At 42.2% G+C, this 18,174-nt stretch overlaps 2 protein-coding genes across 10 annotated transcripts; both read left to right on the forward strand.

Moving 5' to 3' along the window:
* The first annotated feature begins 33 nt into the window (after nt 1–33).
* Nucleotides 34–6,130, forward strand: slc66a1 (solute carrier family 66 member 1). 6 transcript variants are annotated; one of them, XM_046395819.1, is made up of 8 exons: nt 34–69; nt 2,264–2,460; nt 2,543–2,672; nt 3,061–3,148; nt 3,652–3,806; nt 3,933–4,025; nt 4,637–4,822; nt 5,805–6,130. In XM_046395819.1, the coding sequence occupies exons 1-8, from the start codon at nt 49–51 to the stop codon at nt 5,889–5,891; spliced, it is 957 nt and encodes a 318-aa protein (XP_046251775.1). In that variant the 5' UTR covers nt 34–48; the 3' UTR covers nt 5,892–6,130. The 6 variants fall into 6 exon arrangements, with proteins under 6 accessions (XP_046251775.1, XP_046251776.1, XP_046251780.1 ...); XM_046395820.1 differs by having other exon boundaries at nt 2,267–2,460; XM_046395824.1 differs by lacking the exon at nt 34–69 and adding an exon at nt 393–537 and having other exon boundaries at nt 2,267–2,460.
* A 1,561-nt stretch (nt 6,131–7,691) lies between these two features.
* nr1h5 (nuclear receptor subfamily 1, group H, member 5) lies at nt 7,692–18,157 on the forward strand. Of its 4 annotated transcripts, none has more exons than XM_046395815.1 (11): nt 7,692–7,849; nt 11,344–11,482; nt 14,556–14,951; nt 15,094–15,234; nt 15,360–15,484; nt 15,902–16,000; nt 16,094–16,190; nt 16,689–16,805; nt 16,918–17,025; nt 17,142–17,255; nt 17,563–18,157. In XM_046395815.1, the coding sequence occupies exons 2-11, from the start codon at nt 11,383–11,385 to the stop codon at nt 17,763–17,765; spliced, it is 1,500 nt and encodes a 499-aa protein (XP_046251771.1). In that variant the 5' UTR covers nt 7,692–7,849; nt 11,344–11,382; the 3' UTR covers nt 17,766–18,157. The 4 variants fall into 4 exon arrangements, with proteins under 4 accessions (XP_046251771.1, XP_046251774.1, XP_046251772.1 ...); XM_046395818.1 differs by having other exon boundaries at nt 16,936–17,025; XM_046395816.1 differs by having other exon boundaries at nt 7,712–7,849; nt 11,340–11,482.
* Nucleotides 18,158–18,174: the final 17 nt, after the last annotated feature.

Here is an 18,174-nt window from a genome sequence, read left to right on the forward strand (position 1 = left end):
ACTGCCGCTTAGACACTTCCGACTCAAAAAAAAGTCAAAGTTCCCTTCATGTCAGCAGGTTGTACTGAGGTAAACTTCTGTCACTGAACAAATAAGCCCCAATTCTTGTCACGAATCTTGTGATTTCGCTACATTTTTAACAGCTGTCAACATCTAAAACACAATCACAAGCCACTGTGTGAAGGAATTGGCGAGCAGCATGTGAAATCGTCATCATATCGCTCCCTCGACCCCTGCAGTGCCGATTTCAGTCCTCTTTTAATGTTTTTTCCTTTTTTTTAGCACTTTGACCCGTTACAATCAGCCTCCAGACATCGGGAGCACTTTAGATGAAAGATAGCGGAAAGCAGACTCGTAACAAACCTGACCTATAGAACCGCACGAGCTGACATCAGCGTGGCGAGGTGCTGAATCGTCAGTCTGATAGACTGTCAGCTGACACATTTTGCGTCACTTCAGAAATGTAGGAAATAGCTCGTAGAGTCCCCGTTTCTTTTTCATTCAAAGGCTGACATCGGACCTAATCGTCCTTTACAGGTTTGTTTTGTCTAGATCGTCGTTCTTAGCTGCAGTGTGTTTGTTATTGTAGTAGTTTTCTTTCTTTCGTTTTTCTCGCCTTGAATGACACGTTGTCACTCAGTGCGTTAAAACTGACATCACTTTTTGTCTTTAAATCAAGACAACCGGGGCGAGGCCTTATGATGAAAAGTAACCTCTGCTTTATTGTGTTAATGATAAGGAATCGTGTCATCATCTCCTATAACAAAAGAAGAAGTGTCCGTGTTAAATGACTTGTACACACAGCCGAATAACCTCTGTTAGATACATTTGCATACAAGCCTGTTTCACATCCGACACAGGCTTATGGGTCCAGCTATTATAGCTGTATTGTTTTTCACGGCTGCGTACTAAAATGCAAAGCTCGCTGAAGAATGTAGGAGGCCTCGGGACTAATGACGGCTCACGACTAATGACTGAATTACCGTGTGGAGCGAAATAATCCAGTTTAACAAGGCTTGTAGATATGTGATGAGAGTATGTGAAATGTGTGAGCGCTGGAACTTCAGTTTGGCACCGTTAAATTGCCCAAATTCTACAGAAAAGTAACATTAATTTGCAAGCATACCACTGGCGTGTTCTGCAGCTTTGATGAATCTTTTACTGTCTCGGCCAGAGACTTGTAGGCTGATGTTGATCTCGATTCCCTTTTCCTCTGCAACCTCCAAAATCATACCAAATTCTCAAAGTGAAAAAATATGTCTACGAAAGATTCACGATGCATACGGTCGTTTTGCTGAATATAGCTTACGATGATCGCGGAGTATTTATATTTTCAGACACCAGAATGACCAGATGCTAAAAGAGAAAAGAGATTTTTCTTGCCGGTCTTGCTCCATAGTCCCGGTTTATTCATACACAGTGTGTTAAAATGTATTACAGCAACATGGAAGGCGACAGCCATGACGAGGAATATACTCGTTGTAAAATGGGCAACATGTATATTTCTGAATCCAGAGCTAATTCAAACTTTTATTTTGAAAGGCTGGTCTGGTTTGTTTTGGAAAGCATGAACTGCTTGTCACGTGACTGCAGCCCAATGACAAATCAGCTCACGGCCACAGAGCTTGTTTATTACCTGCTTCCGCCTTATCCTTCCACTGTTGGGAAGGTTTTAGTTCTGTTAACGACTTTATCGGGATGTCAGCGGGCTCACAGGAAGGATAAATTTATTATTTATTTATTTCTTGTGTGGTAGTTTGTTAACGCGTTGGATATAAACGCCGCAGACGAGGTCCAAAGATCTATTGACGCTATTAGGTAGTTGTTTTGTTGCTAGCTAGCCAAGAAGCTAACAAAAAGATTGTTTATTGTGTTTTCCGTTTAGTGTATATTATGTGAAAAGTATGTTTTCCCAATTTATAAAGTTAGCAAGACATACATTGAATAAACGTATGTCCTGCTACCTTTATAAATTGATTTAATCAGCATATAAACAGCAGAATGTGGGTCTAAACAGGCGGTTTTGATGTTGTTTTTTTAACAACCTTTGCCCTGTGTCGACCGTGTGAACTGGGCAACTGCGTTATGTCGACATTTGCGGTCCATATCTGATGTTCATTTGGATGATTTTATAGCTGATTTGAATGTGTGAGGGAGCTCTGGAAACTCCACATCTGTGCCATATGGTTGAGATACTTTTGCCAATTTAATTTTGTGTTATGTTTTAATAAAGTGGATATTTACACGGGATATTTTTCATCAGCAGAACATGTGGACAGATGGAGTCCTCACACGCGGTGCCTTTGGATGGACCACTGAAGGGAACTTTACCTCCTTGTGCCCTAATGGTTCGCAGTGGGTTTGGGAAGGACTTGGGGAATGTGCCCAGGATGCGAGGGATATGGCCAGCATCTACCTAGGCCTCCTGTCCATCCTCTGCTTCATGGTGTCTGCACTCCCGTAAGTGCTTGTGCTGGTATCTCTCAGAGGAAATGCTCTCTTAACGCCACGTATTCATTAATTTTTTTTTCCCTGACTGCAGACAGTACTACAGCTCGTGCAAAACAGGGAATATGGACAGTGCCATCTCTATCTGGTTCCTGCTGCTGTGGTTGGGAGGGGACTCCTGCAATCTGGTGGGCTCCTTCTTGGCAGACCAACTTCCACTTCAGGTGATTTGTAGTGATATAACAGTTGCCTCAGTGTAAGGCTGCAACTAGCAACAATTAAGCTGTAAGTCATTGTTTTTGAGCTGTTCTTTGGTTTATAAAATGCCAACAGCAATGAGAAAACGTATAGACTTTATAAACAGCAGCAGATTATTGCATTTTTAGAGGTCTTACCAGCTATTTGTGTCTTGATCAATGACTTAGATGATTAATTGCTTCTTCAAAGTGTTATTGATCATTTTTCTATCATTTGGCTTATTCGTTACATGACTCATCATATCAAGTAATGATACAAATAGCTTTTTAAAGTGAATTTCATCACACTGGCTTTGTGTAAAGCAAAAGCAGTTTTTCCTGACTTGATGCATGTGTCTTTCTTCCTGTCATCCAGACATATACAGCCATTTATTACGTTATAGCTGACCTGGTGATGCTGGGCATGTACCTTTACTACAAGATAATCCACAAAGTGGCTGAAAGTGAGTGTTTTTTGTTGTTGATTTTGTTTGCTTGTTTTACTTCTTAATTTTTGGAAGGCCAAATGTAGAACTAACCAAGTTTTGTGCTGTGGTGACTTTCAGTGCCTTATCTGCATCGTAGAGCTTTATTACTTATATTACACACAGGCCTTTGTTAACATGGAATAGAAATGAATAGCCCCAGATGTAAAGCTGCTGCTACAATCTTAATGATTCAGATACAGATAACATGCTGGTTATCGTTTAGATCTGTTTTATCTGACATAGCTGCTTAATGAACAAGCTTCTGCTTGAACAAGCTGCAAGATGAGCAATGATCCAACACTGGTCCAGACAGAGGAAGAGGGTCCCTGTGCCCTGTAATATATCATCGCATGCCTCATGTTGCTGTAGAGTTTGTTCCCTTACGGGTGACCCTTGACGCAGTAACTCTTGTCTGGAAGAATGTGCTGAGGTGTCTTTCCCAGTACATATGACGAACCCAGGTGTTGTCTCTTCTCCAGGCAGGAGGGTTTTGCATGTGGTCGGTGTAGTCTGCGTCCTGGGCTTCACCACGAGCCTCACCCACCTCCCCGGGTTTGGCACTCAGCAGGAAATAAGTCCATCCGGGTTCAGAAGTCGCGCTCTGCTCTCAACCTCTGACATTAACTCCGTCAGGGTGAGTCCTGTTCATTATTCATTTGTTTAATTAACGACCTTAAGGAAGTGAACTTATCACGGCTGCTTTTTATTTTGTTTGTTTTTTTTTCCTAGTGTAATGTTGTGTCTGCCTCTGTTGCTTCAGGCTTTTACCCCTAAAGAGATTATTGGTTTCTCCATTGGCTCTGTGTCATCCATGCTCTATCTATGTTCCAGACTTCCCCAGATGTACACTAATGTGAGTATGACAAAGTGGGTTCTGCTACAGATGTGTAGTTTCTATAGTAGCATTGACTGCATACTGTACTTGAGAGAACTAACTGCTAAATGCCAATACTTATGCTGATAACACATAGTTAATTATGACTATTAGAGAAGTATCCTCACTATTACTTTGGCATCACTGTATTGTGCAAGCTTTCAAATTATAATTGTTACTCTTTGTATTTTCTAACTGCATTCTTTTTTCTCATTACGCTACTGTTGGTAAAACTACATCCAGTACAGCATGTTCTGAACAGTGGGATTTGCATTGTTTGGTATCAAGATGGAAGACAGCCTTAGATCAGGTGATTTGTCAGAATAATGGACAAAAAGCTGTGAAGGCGTTGCAGGTTGTGTATGTTTGAACCTGCAGTGAAACATGAGTGTCAAAGTGAAATGCTAAAGTAACTGAAACTGAAAACTGAGCAGGTGAAAATGCAAGTGAATATAATGCACTGACAGCATAGGTGATTACCTCTGCAATTTCATCACTGCAGTGGAAAATATGCAGCGACTGTGTAAAATGTCTTTTAAAGGTTATCTTATCCACTCACCTCCCTCCTGTCTTCTGATTTCTCCCCTCAGTTTAAGAGGAAGTCAACAGAGGGAGTGTCTTACTTCCTATTTGCACTGGTCATCCTGGGAAACACCACTTATGGCCTGAGTGTCCTACTAAAGAACCCTGAAGAGGGCCAGGGCGAGAGAAGCTACCTGATCCATCACTTGCCCTGGCTCATCGGCAGCCTCGGCACTCTCTCGTTAGACCTCATTGTATCCTTTAAGAAAAGAAAACATGGGCCTCCTCAATCCCACGTACATGTTACATTTTAGACAGTACTGACCTTATACAGGGCACGAGTCATCAAGTGGTTTTTGGTCTCGCGACTGCGTGTGTGGGAACACAATATGTTGTATCAAAGTTCCAAACAGAGAAATTGAGCTGTTTCCAGCAAAGACACACACAAGTGTTAAAGCTGCAGTAGCGGCCCCTGGAGGCCTCATGTCTCTTTGCACCCCTCAGAGGTGGTGGACTGAAGTATCAAGTTGCTTGCTGCTTTATTTTCAATGAACATACAGGTTTAGGCACAAGTACCAGAGGAAAGCTTTTACTGAACTCTTATCAGACATTTAGAGCTTATATCCCAGCTTTACTGCCACAGACATCTGTCCTTAAAGGCATGCTCTGCAGGATTTAATGGTCTCTGTTTGTAAACAAAAACAAAGCAATTCTGGAAAAAGATAGTTGATGATCAAGTCTCATTGTTTCTCATTTCTGGAGAAAGATAATAGTAATCATCATCTAACTTCTCTTGGCTGTAGCTTCATATTTAATGGACAAGACACGGGACAAGAGAAAGCCTATTTGCCAAAATGTTAAACTATTACTTGAGTTTCATTTTTCATTAGAAGAATTTTACAAGGCAGACCCAATAAATGCTCATATATCCAGAGAGCAACCAGTACTGCTCTGCTGGAATAAATGCGATTTTGCTGAGAAAGTGCACAAGTGTGGGGAGTCCTGAGAATCTGCGGGGCTTCAGGACCCACCAGCCATGTACAGCAGATTTGAAGGACTCGTGGTCTGGTATTCAGTGAAATGCATTTTTCTTTCACCATAAATTATGGCATCAGTAAGTCTTTCATCATTTAATCTTCTGTTTGTTATTATGTGTTTTTTCCAGCTCTGACAGTAACGTGCATCAACAGACTCTTTCCCCAGATTTCTTTAAATTTCCTCAGCTCCGTGGTTCAGATCTCTGTCCAGTTCTTGATATACCGCAAAGCCAAGGTGGAGTTGGGCGACGGCCACAATGAGACGACGCCTCTGATTGGAAGCTAAACCACAAGCAGACACTCCTTTCCAAGTGAACGCTCAGAATCACGTTTCCAGCAAAATCAACATTTTAGTTTAATTTTATAGTTTTATTTATTATGTTCTCTCTCTTTTTTAAAAATGTTTACAATTTGTTTTCTATCTACAATAGTACTGTGACAGATGGAGTTGTTTACTTGGGTTCAGCTGCAGTGAGGTAATTTGCACTGCTTTTAATGTTCGAGTTTTAAAGGGACAGTTGAGAGTTTCAGGCGCTGGACACAGAGGGGAAACTAATCCTGTCTACCTGATCTCCATCTCCTGATTTTATGTCATAGGCTCAGTTTGATGTCAGATGGCAGAAACCTTCTGGTGGGGGTGACCAGAGCACACATAGTTTTCTTTGAAATGGTTTCGGTGCTTTTAAATTGCCAAAACACTTTGACAGTTATGACAGCGACCACTGCATGAAGCCCCTGTCAAGTTAACTTCTGTGACTCGAATCTTTTGTTTTGCAGGCATCAGTGACACATCTGACTGGAAGTTAAGAGATATTTTGTAAAACGTGTAAATTGCATTTAGTCCATTTTTAATTGATGTTTAATGCTGTAATCCATACAACTTTTTGAGCATATATGTTTTTTGTGAACTTTAGATATCTTTTAATTTGAAGTCATATTTTACTTTCAAATACAAACACTTGACTAGTTCTGTGTGCGCTGGTGATAAAAGTCACATCACTAAACACAGATTTTCTCATGTTCAATTTACACGTTTTCATTCTTCTCATTTTTTTTTGCACAAAAAAAACAATGGTTTTGTACTTTGGGACTTGTTAAATATGTTTGGTGGGTCAGTGTGTTGTAAAGATTAAACACACGAGTAACACTTTTTCTCTCCTGTGTTGATTGAGTCATTTAGGATTGTACCAGTTCCATTCATGATTGTATTTCACTTTCTTTTTCTGTCCTAATGTATTATTATTTTTATTCTAACTGCTCCTCATGAGAAGAACAACTTCGGCACCTCCTCCTCCCCAACAATCTACTCGCCTCAACTCCCACTTTTTTCAGCAGTCGGGGCCTGCTGTTGGCCTTGACGTTGACCTTTGACCTTTGCCTTCACTGACCTCAACCCCTAGTGACACTGTTTGACCTGCTCCTGGGAGGCCCTGACAGCCATGTTGTTTTTCTTCATTAGCAGATTCACACTGGCCTCTCAGTTGTACCCTCCCCCCTCACAGCACCCACACACGCACACTTTCCCTCACTGTTAAACATAATGCAATCATACTCACTCAAAACAGTAAGGGCCCACCCACCAAGGAAGCAAGGTCAGTACAGAAAGTATCAAGGGTTCGGTAAGCGCGTATGTGTGTGTTTGGTGGTGGAGGGTGTGCGGTTGTGAAACAGTGGCAGAGAGATTGTTAAGCGGGTTGGGGAGTTAGCAGGAAGAGCCAGTGATAGGGAGCATCAATCCATCACATGGGATGAACAAGAAGCTGTTTATAAACACTCTATACTGGGAATTTCTTAATGAGATGATTCCAGTTCCTACATGCAGGGCAGGGAGGGGGGTCCATTGTGACTCAGAGGTTTCCACTTCAGATCCTCAGTGCAACAGAAAGAAACGCAGAAATATGGTGTATCTGTGATATTTCTCAGCCTTGACATACGCAGACATTTGCATGTTACCTTTTAATACTGTCAATCCCCAGCTTCTTCAGTTTCATGTTGTCCATTGTTCTGCACAAAATGTCTGTGAATTATTTCTGTCAGACTGCAGCTTAAACACACATCAAGAGCAACTGTCTCATTTGAAAGGTTCTGTTTACTCTGTGTGTGTGTGTGTGTGTGTGTGTGTGTGAGAGAGAGAGAGAGGATGGAGGCTGGGTTGGAGCCAGCATTGCCAAAATTGACACAGTTGGCCGAAACGAGAGGACGACGAGACGTTTGGCGCTGCAGGAAGGCTCCCACCATCCAACGGTGAGTCCACCACATCTGTTCCTAACTAACACCACTGCACAACTTTAACAGAATTGTTCATAAGCCAACACAGTGTTGTTCATAAGCCAACACAGTGTTGCTTTGTGATCTTTGACCTCTGCGTGTGTGCGTGCACCGTCCCGCATTCTTAATCTGTTTTACCTACAAGGGTTAAAAGACTGGGTATTTGGCGTTACATTTTGTAATTCTTTCTGCAGGTTTGTCTTCTCTCCAAGATTCAAATTTCAACACTTTTTTGCCATTTCAAAGTAGCTGATAGGAATTTTTTTTTTGAGGAGCTCACCGAAATAAAGAAAAAAACAAAACATAAACAAGAAAGACGTGGCATGAGATAGCTGTTTCGGTTGCCTTGTGGTGTATATTTTCATAAAGGAAGAGTTGCCTATAGTCTTAAAGTATCAGATGCAATTTGCACCAGCTGATTAATGTATTAATGTGATGGCCAGTTTTTATATGCTGCATTTAGCACTCTATTTGTATGAGGAATTCAGCGTATTTGATTACATCCAGCGTACATAACCTCTATGGACAGAACAGACTGAACAGAGAAGAAAACGAACAAACAACATATTTTGAAAGTCCAATCTCACAATAACCTCTACAGATTGGAGCAAATAGTTTCAAACAAAAACTTTAAGTAGACATAACTACCATTCAATGATTTACATTCCTTCTCGTGATAGCCAAATACCCCCCCACCACACTCACTGACACATGCTCAAACATAAGCTATGGACTTTACTCACGAATGCTGAGACCACTTTAATGTGAGCGTCAGTTTCCTGCGAGGATCCGTAAACAGTCCAGGCCGTTATCAAGCTGCAGCTACCAGCCAGCAGCTCTCTGATAAGGAGAGGATCAGGCCACATGGAGAGGACGTTTGGAACAGGATTTATGATGTGTTCAGTGTATCTCCAGGCTTGTACTGTGAGTGGATCAAGACTAATGAGTTTAGGGGTTTGCACATACCATCAGCTTGTTCTTTTGTCTGAACCGTAAAGGAAAAGTTCACTTAGTTTGGCTCTGTGGAAATGCTGGATTTTGCTCCTTGTTCATCTCATTATACTACATTCCTTTTTTGCGCACACATTTTCAAACATCATAAATGTGCTATATAAGTCCTCTCTTTCTTCTTTCCTAACACTCATCTCCCTTGGGGTGAGCCCTCATATCCAGGCCTGTGTCCAACAATGTGTCCAACAGTGTGACACCTCCAGAAGATCCATGGCGACATTTGCGTGCTCTCAGACTTTGTCCCTATCGTTTAGTGTCACTCCAAGCACTGCTGCTTGCTCTCTGTCCTCCTTCCATTCCTGGGAGGTCAGAGAGAGTTGGAGGAATGGCTGATGGCTTGTTTTGCTACATATGTTGGGATGTGACAGCAGAAATAACATCAGACCACCTCTTGGATTCATGCACTTCCATCAGTTTATCACACAGAGGCATTTCCTTGGGACTACACTTTGTGCATTAATCTGATAAGTCTCCATATGGGCATCAAAGAATGTTTGATAGAGACATCCATCCTTTTCTGTGATTTGACCCACAATGTAGGCCCAGGCTGAAAACAGGAAGTTAAAATTTCTGCCTCTGGGATGAGACAACTCAACTGTATAAAGTGACTAAATCCACTAATCTGTGAAATTTCTTTCATTATTTCAGTAACATACAGAAAAAAGCCGTGCTAGTGAGAGAAATGCTACCGGCTTTGGTGATTCCCCGATGTTTATTTTAGCGCCACCATGAGACTGACATTTTTGGCTGTTAGTAAAATATCTCGTCCACAGGATGACCTTTGATGACCTCTTTCCTCATCAGCAGGTCAAATTTTTCACTCATCCTATGAAATATTTGCACTTAAACTTGAAATTCCCAGACAATGACCTTTAGTGACCCACGACTTTTCTTATAGCAACACCATAAATTAAAATTTGTGGTTGTGAGTGAAATATCTCAGTATCTACTCCGCCACACAGAGTCTTGTCTAGTAATATATCCTATTCTGCAAATTTGTATTTGTACACTTTCATTCGCAGTGTTTTTATTGTGCTTGGTTGGAATCCTGTGACCACCTTGCACAGTTCATGTTTGTGTGGTTCTGTATTGCAAAAGAAGTTATTGTGTCCTACATTCTGAACTTTTTTGGGGTGTTATTTATTTGCCTTGTATTAGTTTGTAATTTCCCCAAAGCACAATTTATCTTGAAGCAGTGTTGTCAATGTCCACTGTCATCACATGTGTACCAATGTACCCTTTGGACATAATCTGCAAGGGAAAGACAACCATGAAGCAGGCAACAGAATTCCTGTGTCATGTGTCACTGAGATCGATAGTGACCACTCCAGTGAAGGCTGGAGTGAGCCTGACTGGCTCTTCTGTAACCCTCTGCTATCCTTTGGTCAGTCCTGGTTCCCGTAATGAGCCAGTGAAAGGGATGAAATGTGGGTGGGAGGGCACCATTAATCCTCAGTAAGCATGCTGCATGTCCAGTGGCCCTGCTCTGAGATTTACAGGCCAGCGCTGAGGTCACTCCTCTGTCTCCTCTGAGCGGTTCAGGCCTCGACTCCTTTCGCTCTGCCCCGGCCTGGTTAACTGTCTGTGGGGGAGGCGGAGGTCTCCAAGCCCCTTAAATTTAACTGCTGTCCAATATTAACTGAAGCACAAACAGAACAGTGGTAAACAAAAGGCAGAGTAAACACACGCCTAAGGCTTAGAGTACAAACATGGACAGAAAACACATTCACAGAGGCACACAAAGCACACACACACACACACACACACGTTAGGTATAGTAAATAGCCCAGTTTAAGTGAAAAGGTTTGTTTCTTCTGTGTGGAGACAGTCGAAAGCTTCATAACTAGGATTTAGCTCTAAATACTCAACAAACAAAAACTTTTAATAAATGATTTTAATGATAGGAATTTTTTTTATTTGACTCATCAGATTAAAATAAAAAAATGTCTCCTTTGTTGGATTCTGGGAAATATCCATTATCCAAATATCCAAGGCAAACCTCAACACACACGTCACGAGTGTTGAGTGTCCATCACTCTCTCAAGATGAGGTCTCCATCCATCCATCCATCCATCCATCCATCCATCCATCCATCCATCCATCCATCTTTGTTGTCTACTGATCCGTGAAATCCCGAGCCAAGTCCAGCTGTTTGGACCACAGTCCCATCCCTGCCCTTCCTGGGTGTCCCCACTTTCCCCATCATCTATCCCCTGAGGACTGTTAAGACCTCCTCCAGCACATCGTCCACCACAGACCAAGAGCCTCAGCTGCACTCTTGCTCTGTGCTTTTTAAAAATAGGCTGGGATATCAGCCTGGACAGCTCAGAGACCTGGACGCATCCTGGGGATTAAGGAATGTCTCCATACTTCCCAGATCCTTCATATCTGTGTGAATCCTCTGAGTAATCTTCTCTGTGTGTGTATGTTTATATCTTTGCATGTGTGTGTGAAGATAGATCCTGTATTACTAGTGAAAGAGAGGATCTTCTGCCCAGATGAGAGAGTGGACTGAGTTGGAGATGAGTTTTTCGGCTGGGGGGTTTCTCTCCTCCTCGGATGGTTACTGCTCTACAGAGCAACAGCTCCAGTACTACGGTGAGTCCACAGTGACACTTCTGTCCCTGCTTCTGTCTCTTCTGCTTCTCCTTCCACCCCACACTATTGCTTCATCGATTAATTTCTCTTCTCCTTCTACTTCTGCTGTGTCCGTTTTGCTTCTCTGAAATAAGTTATGTGACATATTAATGCAATTACAATAACAGATAAACACTGAAGATGTACTGATAGGAGAATTTATAATTCTTCATCTTGTTAGAATATGAATCCATTAACCAATAACTGAATTTAAGTAAGTACAGCAATGACAGAATATGATTGGATTGTGTGGGGACATTTTATCTGCTGACTGCTGTGTTTTCAGTCAGTCATAAACAACTTCAAATGATGCTGTGTAACTTCACTGGTTTCACTGACAGGTAGAAGTTTTTTTAATCTGTGATAAAAAGACCTAGCATACACACTTTGTTTTCTGCTGTTGTAAAGGGTTGCTTCACCCAAATGACCAAACACAATGTCTCTCTTGCTTCAGATAGTTTTAGTTTCATTTGTTTGAGTGGCATGCATTTCTTTTGTGGTGCTCTCAGATTTGACAAATTACATGAATAAAACTGAGAAGCAACCACCACTTTCTGCCATCAGCATCCCTGTAACTTTAGGCACAAATCTAAAGGAAGGCTAACAGACTTATAGACTATATAACTTTTCAACGTGTCAGCTTAGAACTTAATAAATGAACTTGGCCCAGTGCTGACTCAGAGTGGAAAATAACACATTCATTATTCTTCATTCTTCTTGCAAATGAAAAGCTGAAGTCATAAGAAATAAAATACACCTTATATAATTCCATACACTCGGGGGCTTTGCTGCTACAGCTTCACTTGGCCTGACCAGACATTATTAAGTCCAACTGCTGGCTTTGTGATTCCTTTCTACAATTTTGCTTCTTAAATTTACACATTTTACATCCATACCATAACTGACACTTGTGCTAAACAAAAGTTTTGTAGGCCTGCTTTAAGCAAGTGGACGTTTAGACATTATATGACTACACAGTGAGAATGTGACTGCACCCTGTGTGCAATGCAACTCCATCTCATTCACTCTCAGATGATGAATGAATACCAAGAGTTTATTTACAGCCTTTGGGAACTCGATGACATGAAAAATACTAGATCTTGAAGAGATTCAGCCGGCTCACGGCATCGGATGATCTATTTATACTGACGTGTATCATCAACAACCCCCCCCCCTTTTCTCCACTGCTGCCCTTAGGAGCAGCGGGAGGTGGGGCTGGAGGGGCAGCTATGGGGGGTAGTTTGCTGGTGATGTTTGGCTCCCTAGTGTGCGTGGGATGGAGGGGAGGCTGAGGAGTGTTTAGACAGTGCTCAAATGGTTTACAAACAGTGAGAATCACAGCTCTGTCACATGCAGAGAAAGCAAGGACCCCCCACCCCCCGGCCCAAGACCATTGCAACCACAGTTTGGTAAAGACAGGACACATCTGGAGACAGAGCTCAAGAGAAGACAAAAGGAAGAAGTGAGGAGGGGTTAATGAGCGCCCTTTAAAATTCTGCTGATGTCGACTCGGAGCGGGTCAGAGCAGGAGTGTCTAAACACACCAGTTTTCTATGTCTTCTGTCATCAAAACTTCCAAAAGCACATAGACCAAGTCTGGGATCCAAAATTTGGCAATTCCATTAATTATCAGTTGTCACTTTTCAACTGAGTGATATCCCCGATTCACTCAGCTGAGAGTACATTACAGTTAAAGGCTCCTCTCCTGCAGAGCAAAGTTCACAGATTAGTGGATTAAGTCACTCTGTTAAGAAAAAAATACAAATCGAAAAATTCAGGACTGAGAAATACAGTTCAGGATATGTGTAAAAATCTAAACATGTAAAAAATGACAAGTTGGGTCTGTGGTGGACTAGTTCCCAACCAGTCAGTCAGTAAGCTGTAGAGGTTTTTATTCCTTGAACAGAACGAGGTTGCTTCCCTTTTCGTGGTCTTTGTGCAGTTTTTAAACACACACATTTTTCATTTTTGTCAGTCCTCATGTTTTACCCTTTAAATTTCCGTCTCCAGCAGTCCTGAGACTCCTGACGGCTGGGTGGGCTCTGCGTTTAATCAGTGCATAACGGATCCCACAGCAGTCCTGTTCGTACTGTTCCAGCTGTACTTTAAGAGGCTGCCAGTGGTCACACATGTTTTCTCAGAGGAGACAAGATTTGCAAAACACAAGCTGTTGACCCACGCTCAAAGACGTTTCAGTCCGTCACAACACCGAACGGCCACCATTACACAGCGAATGAAGCATCCAGAAAGGGGATCAAAAAATCCTCAATGCTGCATAGAACTCTCAGCTGCATCCTGTTTCAGCAGCCTGGACCAGTTCACAAGGTCTCACTCTCAGCTCTTTATTGTATCCCCTAAGAGCCATAAAAGCAGTGAAATCATACGAGTCACGTAAGACCACATTCCTGTGACGCTCTTTGATTTTGTAATAGCGTAATAGTGTGGCCTGAAATGTCCATTCACATTTCTGGTTGTGTGTGTGTATGCGTATTGCTGTGGGGACAAAAATCTGTTTACAAAATGAAATGAAATGATAGTCTTATCCTGATTTTGAGATTCATATATAAACTAGCACATCCAGCGTTCTGCATTGGAACAGAAAGTGACTGAGATGTTGAGAAAAAGATGGATACTGAATCATGTTTACAGGGAAATGAAAAAACCAGGAAGATCAGGTTTTTAAGGAAAGTGTTCTGTTTTTTCAAAGGTTTGTTAACAATAAGAAGAATTTAAGATATCATCAGCCTTATCCTAAACCAATGAGAGGTCAGTTACAGAAGCCAGTTTGATTTGATAGATCGGGCACGACAGCAACACCAGTGAGGACACAAAGATCAGGTCTAAATCTCTAAATACACCTGTTTGCATGCTTTTTTAAAAGTTTCACCCTTTTTTAGTTAGAAATATTATCAAGGAGGAGTGAATCAGATCTCAGATCTGAGCACATATTTGCCAAACAAAGTTGTAGTGCTCTACAATGGCACGTGTGGACAGCTGCCTCATTAGCTTCTAAACTTGCATCTCTTCATTTCAGACATGCTGGCTGACCCTCTGGGCTACCCCCTGCAGGATCCTGACCTCCAGCTGCTCCCTTACAGCCAACAGCAGTACAGCCATGCCAACCTGCCCTTCTCCCTCTATGGCTCTCCACCCTCCTCCACTTCCTCTCCCTCCTCCTCCTCTTCTTCCTCCTCACAGCATCCTCAGTACCACTACAGCCCTCACTGCCTGGAGGGGCCCTGTGATCCCACTTCTGAGCCCCACGGTGAGGCCCTGGTTCAGGGGCTCGGTGCGGTCGGTTTGCCTCTGGGACGGAGAACACGAATGGGGTTGGGAGGGAAGAGCAGAGGTCAGGAGGAGCTGTGTGTGGTGTGTGGAGATAAAGCGTCAGGGTATCACTACAACGCTCTTACCTGCGAGGGTTGTAAAGGTATTTCTCCCTTCTCACTGTCTTCTGCAAGCTATTTGTTCTTTTCTCCAGTGCTGCATATTTGTATTCTCAAAGGTAAAAGGAACATTTCGTTTCACCATCACCCAGTCTTTCTCCCCCCTTCTTTACCTGGATGCTGCAGGTTTCTTCAGGCGTAGTGTGACTAAAAAGGCTGTGTATCACTGCAAGAGTGGCGGTGGCTGTGAGATGGACATGTACATGAGGAGGAAGTGCCAAGACTGCCGGCTGAGGAAGTGCCGCGCAGTGGGGATGTTGGCTGAGTGTAAGCGACCCTTACTGTACTTACACTACATGAAATGAAATGCTAAACATCAGTAATCAGCAATATACATTTAGCTGATTTGGCTGGTTTGATATGAGTCTGATGATGCTTATTTTTTTAATCAGGCCTTCTGACGGAGGTGCAGTGCCAGTCTAAACGACTAAGGAAAGGAAGTAAAAGCAGAGGACCAGAGGAAGAGGAGAACACAGACAGCAAGAGAGTCAGCCCCAGCAGCAGACTACCTGGACAGGTACCAGGAAACTATTTAATTGATTGCTATGAGGTTTTGCATTGATGTTCATGTTCACCTGAGGATGAAATCTCAATGACTTCAGTCTAATTGTGGCATTTCCTCTAGTGCCACCTAGAGGACATTTTTAATTTTCTGTGAAATGTATCAGCTTTAGTGGTACTTTGTATTTAGTCTTTAGTGTATTAGTACTTGTGTTTTGTATGTATAATCCTCTTTGACAGTACATTCAGTTTTATTATGCTATATTGATAGCTATATTGTGATAGAACATATTTTACTATATGGGTTGCAGAGTATTGTTACTGTTAATGTTATTATATAATTAGGTGTTTGGATGTTGGCTGGCAACTTTTTTTTGTTAAATGTATGTAAGTGATATCATACTAATGCTGTGGTAACTTTTATCTGCGCCAGGCTTTGTCTGCCAGTTTAACCCAAGAGCAGAAGTACATCGTGGACAGGATGGTGGAGGCCCATCGTCTGTACAGAACACAGGACAGCAGCTGCTGCAGGGTAGGTAACAGTATGAGGCACTAGTTGTACAAAAACACATTAAGGAGACATGTTTTATGTTGTCTTCATGCTTTCTTGTCCATGTCTGCTCAGTTGTTTGAGTGGCCATGTACAGAAGAAGGGGACGGCTTTTCTGATGTTGTGTCACCCCACCTTCAACGACTGCTACAGTTCGCTAGGACAGTGCCAGGTAAGAATTAATAATCTGCTGTAATGGGGACAGTGCTTGTTTGTAAATTCGTTGTTTTCTGAGGATTTTTGACAAGAAAAATATAGTGTTGAAATATTGATATTTTAGCAAGATGTTAGGGGACTAAGAAGAGCAAAAGCTAATGTCTGGTGACGTGTCTGGTCACTGGTCACTTAAATGAAGACTTCCAAGGACACACCAATTGGAATACTAGCCTCACGAAGTTTTGTATTTGGGTTACAATTTTTGCTTGATTGTAACAACAAAAAAGTCAGTTTGTATGAAGAAGATAGATATGGAAATATGGTATGGTATTATGTAGCACATGGCCCATCATGATAACTAATGTTTTAAGCAATGGCTCATCCAAGGGAGCAGAAATGTGTCAATGCAACATAGAACTTCGTGCAATTCTGTAATGTGACATTTCACTTACATGAAATCCTGAACAAAAACACAGACTGTATATTAAAACAAGTGATGATGTTCCCCTCACAGGTTTTGACCTCCTGGACTTTTCAGAGCAGAGCTCTCTCTTGTCTGTCTCGGCCCTGGAGGTTATGTTCCTGCTCTCAGCTCAGCAGTTCTCCCACAACCCAGCAAGCCCCAGTCCAGGTGAAGAAACCATCAGGCACACTTTTATGATTCATACTTTAACTCAAGTTGGCATGAAGAAAGTTCTGTCTGATCTTTGCTTTTTGATTTGATTAGTTTTTTTTATTTTTTTTTTCTTCTTTAATATCAGCCATGCAGCTTTTTGGCATGTCAGCACACACCTGGTTGAGAAATGTAGAGTCAAAGGAAAACATCCACAACAGGACACTGTACAACTCAGGTTAATCCAGACATGCACTCACTCAGAAAATATTTTAGATCTTGCAGGCTACAGGAAAAATAGTTTAAGTTGTGTCGCACAAAAACGAACAGTTTCCCATTTGCTGCTGTGAACAGGAGGCAGTGAGGATCTCTTCAGCCCGATGCTCAACTTCTTCCACAGCATGGCAACACTGCGGGTGACGGAGGCTGAGTACGCCCTGCTCACGGCTACAGCTCTGCTCTGCTCAGGTCAGACCAGGAATACGTGCTCTCTCGTTTGTTGTCAGAAATAATCCACTCAGCTGTCAAGTCGAGACATGCAATTGTTCTATTCAACTGTGAACAATCATTAGAAACAGAAGCTTGCAGTCTTTATCAAGGTGTAAAATTGCTCTGCTGCTTTCCTGAGCAGTGGCAGGACAGCTGTGGGATGTTTTCCATACACTAGCTATTTGGCAATTCAGATACGTCAGTCAATGTCTGGATATAAACACACAGAAATGGATGTGTGCTTTAGTGTTGTGATCCTGTCTCTGTCTCTGTTCCTGTCCTGCAGACCGTGCGTCTCTGCAGACAGCCAGCTCTGTTGAGAAAATGCAGGAACTGATCCTGGACCTGCTCTCCAGGGTGTGTGGAGCCCAGGCCGGAGCTGCACGAGGGGGACCACAGCGGTTTGGCCGCCTGCTGAGCAGACTGACAGAGCTACGAACCCTCCGTCACAACTACCTCCTGCTGACAAGCCAGCAGCCTGGACTCTGACGGAGAGGATGTACTGGATATTGGTGAAAAATTGTACAAAGTAATTTTGGAAACACAAGATTTTCATTTGATATTGATCAGACTGTGTTGGATTATTTTGTCTCTGTTGTCGAAAATCTTCCTTTTCTCTCAGCTGATTTCACTTTAATCAGTCCTGCAGTTATTACTGAACTTTTAGCCTCTAATGGGACTGAAGTGTGTGTATGTGGACTGTAGTTTGTTGGGACAAAGGATATTTTATAGCTCTTTTTTTTTACTGTTGTATGCAGCTAATATGTACACTTAACATTCCTTTTTACTATGTTGATCATTGTTAAAATAAAACAAAAATGCAGACTGCGTACAAGCTGGAGTTCACTTCTGACTGCAATAAGTTAAAATCGTGATGATCGTGAGGACTGATTTCACC

This window comes from Scatophagus argus, chromosome 8, assembly GCF_020382885.2.
Source record: "Scatophagus argus isolate fScaArg1 chromosome 8, fScaArg1.pri, whole genome shotgun sequence".
Taxonomy (NCBI): domain Eukaryota; kingdom Metazoa; phylum Chordata; class Actinopteri; family Scatophagidae; genus Scatophagus; species Scatophagus argus.

Excerpts from the sequence above, each read along its gene's own strand:
- slc66a1 (XM_046395819.1), top strand. The coding sequence starts at position 49 with ATGTCAGCAGGTTGTACTGAG. Across the intron at positions 2,673-3,060 it reads CAGACCAACTTCCACTTCAG|ACATATACAGCCATTTATTA; the intron begins GTGATTTGTAGT and ends CCTGTCATCCAG. Across the intron at positions 3,149-3,651 it reads AATCCACAAAGTGGCTGAAA|GCAGGAGGGTTTTGCATGTG; the intron begins GTGAGTGTTTTT and ends TCTCTTCTCCAG.
- nr1h5 (XM_046395815.1), top strand. The coding sequence starts at position 11,383 with ATGAGAGAGTGGACTGAGTTGGAGATGAGTTTTTCGGCTGGGGGGTTT. Across the intron at positions 14,952-15,093 it reads TACCTGCGAGGGTTGTAAAG|GTTTCTTCAGGCGTAGTGTG; the intron begins GTATTTCTCCCT and ends TGGATGCTGCAG. Across the intron at positions 15,485-15,901 it reads GCAGCAGACTACCTGGACAG|GCTTTGTCTGCCAGTTTAAC; the intron begins GTACCAGGAAAC and ends TATCTGCGCCAG.